At 42.6% G+C, this 5,000-nt stretch overlaps 1 protein-coding gene across 2 annotated transcripts in view; it reads right to left on the bottom strand.

The window, feature by feature from the left end:
* Positions 1-5,000, bottom strand: part of LOC123514035 — a 362,471-nt gene that overhangs the window by 58,840 nt on the left and 298,631 nt on the right. For both annotated transcript variants that reach the window (XM_045271614.1, XM_045271613.1), the window contains exon 10: positions 545-704. In XM_045271614.1, coding sequence (XP_045127549.1) covers positions 545-704 — 160 coding nt within the window. The remainder of the gene's footprint in view (positions 1-544; positions 705-5,000) is intronic.

The following is a 5,000-nucleotide window of genomic DNA, read 5'->3' on the forward strand; positions in this document are numbered from 1 at the left end:
AAGAAGAAGAAGAAGAAGAAGAAGAAGAAGAAGAAGAAGAAGAAGAAGAGAAGAAGAAGAGAAAACAACAAAAAGATGGGCGAGAGCAGAAATAAAGACAACTAACAACAACACCAAGAGGAATAGAAAAGAAAAATACAGGAAAAAAAAAAGAAAAAGAAGAATGAAATAAATAAATAAATATATATATATATATATATATATATATATATATATATATATATATATATATATAGAGAGAGAGAGAGAGAGAGAGAGAGAGAGAGAGAGAGAGAGAGAGAGAGAGAGAGAGAGAGAGAGAGAGAGAGAGAGAGAGAGAGAGAGAGAGAGAGAGAGAGAGAGAGAGAGAGAGAGAGAGAGAGAGAGAGAGAGAGAGAGAGAGAGAGAGAGAGAGAGAGAGAGAGAGAGAGAGAGAGAGAGAGAGAGAGAGAGAGAGAGAGAGAGAGAGAGAGAGAGAGAGAGAGAGAGAGAGAGAGAGAGAGAGAGAGAGAGAGAGAGAGAGAGAACCAACATACCCCTCTACCACCATCACATAGAAACTTACATCGTATCCTGAGTGTGACCGGGCTGCTGGTGACGGAGGCGAAGGAGTTAGTGGCCTGGCAGCGGTACTCCCCGGCCCGCCGACGACTCACCTTCTGCAGCACCAAGGACTCTCCCGTCAGGATCACCCCGGAGGTCATGTTCTGCACCTGCACGCGTCCCTGCGGGAGAAGCGGCCAAGCTGGGTCAGATAGGGCCAGAGGATGGGAGTGTGTGTGTGCGTGCCAATAATTACGTTGCTGAGGTAAAATATGATACTGAGGAGGAGAAAGAGGAGGAGGAGCAGGAGGAGGAGGAGGAGGAGGAATAAAGACAGACCAATGAACCTAAAAGAACAAACAGCACACTGGTTGGTATTTTCCTGCCCTTTCTGTGGTGACTGGATGATCTGACACACAGTGAGTGATGGTTGCTTCTTCCTACCCACCAAGACTGCCAGGGAAGTTCTATGCAGAGTTTATATAATACATGAGCAATTCTTAGAAGAGAAATAGGAGGTATTACTATTCCAACAATAGTCTTTGTACGACATTTGCAAAGTAAACCAAACAAATCTCAGTCCTAATTGGCAACCAACAAACTGTACTTCATTTATTAAGCCAAAACCTTGTCTAGTCTGCTTTTAAGAATTGTAAGTGTTGTGTTATTGACAACATTATCAAGTGTTTGGAAACGTGAAGGCAGCGGTTGTGCTTTGCTTCGCAGGTTGTGATTTTTTTTTGTCAAATGTCTTGAATGTCTCAAGGTCTTGGTATATTTTACTGACAAACAAACTCTGAAGTAATTGTGTGCACTAATGATACTGAAGCCTTTCAGTATTTTGAACACTCATACTGCACCATCTCCCATCTCTCATTTAGAAACACTAAATAGACACACTTAGTTATACTTCTCTTTATGAGGAATACTTTTAAACAAAGATATCATTAGGTTTATTGTATATTGTATTCGTCTTGGTTTTTATTAAACTAATTAATTAATTTATTTTTTTCAACATGGAAGCATTGTCGTAGCAAAGAATTACAAAATGTTCATATGACCTTTTCTGATTTGTTTTACAGATGAAGACCACAAACTTGTTGGCAGCTTTAACAACTTTTCAGCAATGTTAACTCGGCTCTAAATTTCTTGATTTTACTATTCTGAGACGATCCCTTTCCGCGCTCACTGATTATTGCTTCTGTGGTGAAGGCTTTGTATTTATCGATATCATTATCGATATCTATCGATATTATTTGTTATTCCTTTTTGGTCATTTTCCTCTGTGCTGAATGTAAGAGACTTCTATCCTTTCTGGAAACGGAACTGTACAGTATAGTCCAGACGAGACCTGACCAATGGTAACTTTAATATAACATCGAACCTCCACTTTCAACATCCCTCAATATTGATTCATTCTGGTTTCTATGCATATTCATACATTGTTCTCTATTGTGGAAATTTCTTCTGATTATAAATCATAAATATTTTTCACACTGTGATCTTGTCAGAATTTCATTCTGCATTGCGTACCTATAATAAAGAATGTTCCCTATGTTGAGTGCTTTGCATTTACTTATGTTGAAATGAATTTGAAATCAAACTATTCATTCGCTCATGTTATCTAACCCTGTCTACAGTGACTCATACTTACTCAACCTATCTATCTTCACGTCGTCACCAAATTTACTTATATCGTTAATATTTTCCTGGTATATATATATATATATATATATATATATATATATATATATATATATATATATATATATATATATATATATATATATATATAAAATATCTCATCCCACTGAAAAGGATCCACCACCTCTGTCACTAATTTACATTGTCATTCCACTATATAGGGCTTAACTACCACATGAACGCCATTCACTGTACTTCCTCTACTGAATTGTGACCAGCCCATCGGTGGCGCCTACTTCCGCCTTTTCCACATAATAGCACCTCACAGCACCCCCTCGGTGGCGTCCATGTCTCCTCAGCAAGTGGGGAGCAGCAATCCCGCTGGTTCCACCCGCCACACCCTCCACCTCTGTCTCTGTGTTGGCGCTGCCAAGCCACCAGCAGCGTCCACCACTCCATCCATGGGAGCAATGCTCACAGAGACTGACATACGGTGTGCCTGATGTACCATTGTTGCAGTCCATGTCCACAGGTTGCCATAATGGTCATTGAACAAGAGCTGATATAAAAAGATAAGTTAATAATCTCAATAAAGACAGTGTTCACATTAGTAATAATCTCGGGTTTTACTGAAATTGAATGAAGCGAGTGAATGTAAATAACAACGTTTATGTTAATTAAATTTCTTTTTAATGATTAGGATATGTACATATTGTCTATCCTGCTAAACCATATTCCATAATGAAATCTCCATTTGACAGTGCAATTCCAGCCACACGTGCATGATGGTGCGAACATTGGTAAGCCTTCAGCTTTGTTGCACAAGGAACAGGCATTCAAATAACAGGCACTGGTAGATTCTGACTATTGTCTTGACTGACAGACTGCTCCTTTCCGATGGCACGAGGATGCGGTTGGATTGTTCCCTATCTTCACTTTCATTTTCATTGATACTTTGCTCACGACACTACAAAGATGTGTTACGAGACAGGCAACTCAACTTGGCTCAAATGTCACGCGTCTGTTTGGCAGGCATTGGCTTGTTCATAAGAAAGACATTCCAAAAACTAGCAAGCGTGACGTCCTCTTTTTTCAGCACTAGTCTGTTATCAGCCCTCTGGGTTTTATTGGAAAGGAAGCAGCCAATCCTTGAAATGATTTCAGGAATTACAGTGTTATTGGTATTTGTTTGATGTTTGAAGTGTTAGCTCACGCGGCGGTGTGTTTTCACCAGTTCCTGTGGCTTGGGTTCCCTTACATAATTCATGCCCGGTTGAACAATACAGAGGGCATCAGGGTCAACATCTTTAGTGACATCCTCACACGCTGTTCCCGCGTGAATATCCAATCTGCAACAGGAAACGCAAAAATTATACGCAACAGCCATTCATTTAATGGGTGCAAAACTCTAAGTACTTTACGAGGTGGCCACACGTCTTTAAGTCTCTAAGCAGGAGAGTTTCGATCTTATCCTTTGTTGGTTGATCTACAGTCTGGAGCTGACTTAGGGACGTGGGGAGTGCATTCTTTTCAATGGTTGAGTCTGATTTGCTTCATCTGGAACGTGTTGCAACATTCTGTGTATTAAGAGTCAGCTTCGAGGGCAGACTGGGACACCTGTGAAACAAGAGAGTCACACTGAGAAGACTCAGTACGTCCAGTGAACTAGAAGAACAGTTTTACCGAGAAGCAGTTTGGAAGGCCTTTCCATTAGCAAAATCATTCTCATACTGGCAGTCCTTAAGTTCTTCTAAAGCAGCGAGTCTTCTAGATTACGAATCTTACTCATGATTTCGTTCGATGATGATTTTAAAGTTGAGAAGAGAGACTAACAATGAGTACCAGCAGTCATGAAATAAGAGATCTGAGACAGTCGTCATTTGCAAGAGAGGAATGAAAAGTTGCCGCCAGCAACTGATTTCATGGAGACTAATTAGTGAAGAGATCGTCAAAGTCTAACCCGCACAGCTAACTACATACGGCATGCTCCAACTATCTGGGATCCACGACCCTCGAGCTCCAGCCATTGTCCTGTAAAGAGATAATCTGCGGCAGTCCACTCTGCCACCGCTGCTGTCCAATGGCTCTGCCGTGACTCAGCTGCGATGGACTTGGCAGATGTCACGCCCTGTCCACTGGTGGACCAGGACTATGACTGCCAGAGACGTGAAATATGTGAACACGAACTACAGTCATCCACATGCCGAGAAGGGAGGAGGAGGAGGAGGAGGAGGAGGAGGAGGAGGAGGAGGAGGAGGAGGAGGAGGAGGAGGAGAAGGAGGAGGAGGAGGAGGAGGAGAAAATCAACTTATCAAAATATAATCGGAATAGAAAGTACCAGCAGGGATATCAGGATAGAGCAAGAGCATATCGTAAATTAAATTAGCGTATTTACTAAGAGGAGAAGAGGAGAAGAGGAGGAGGAGGAGGAGGAGGAGGAGGAGGAGGAGGAGGAGGAGGAGGAGGAGGAGGAGGAGGAGGAGGAGGAGGAGGAGGAGGAAGAGGAAGAGGAGGAGGAGGAAGAGGAAGAGGAAGAGGAGGAGGAGGAGGAGGAGGAGGAGGAGGAGGAGGAGGAGGAGGAGGAGGAGGAGGAGGAGGAGGAGGAGGATAGGAGGAGGTGATGATGGTGAAATGGAAGTATAAGAGGTAAAGCTAAAAATAAAGAGAAATATAACAACATATATACAAGCAAATGCCAGAGTCTGCGAGCCACGTGTCATCCCCACAGTGCTCCTTGGCTCCCCCCATCCCTCACAGACCGCGGTGGGGACGGCAAGAACCCCGCCGCGGCTTGCAATCACGGCAAGCACGTTCACTCCTACCTCTCAAAACCT

Source organism: Portunus trituberculatus, chromosome 37 (genome assembly GCF_017591435.1).
Source record: "Portunus trituberculatus isolate SZX2019 chromosome 37, ASM1759143v1, whole genome shotgun sequence".
Classification (NCBI taxonomy): domain Eukaryota; kingdom Metazoa; phylum Arthropoda; class Malacostraca; order Decapoda; family Portunidae; genus Portunus; species Portunus trituberculatus.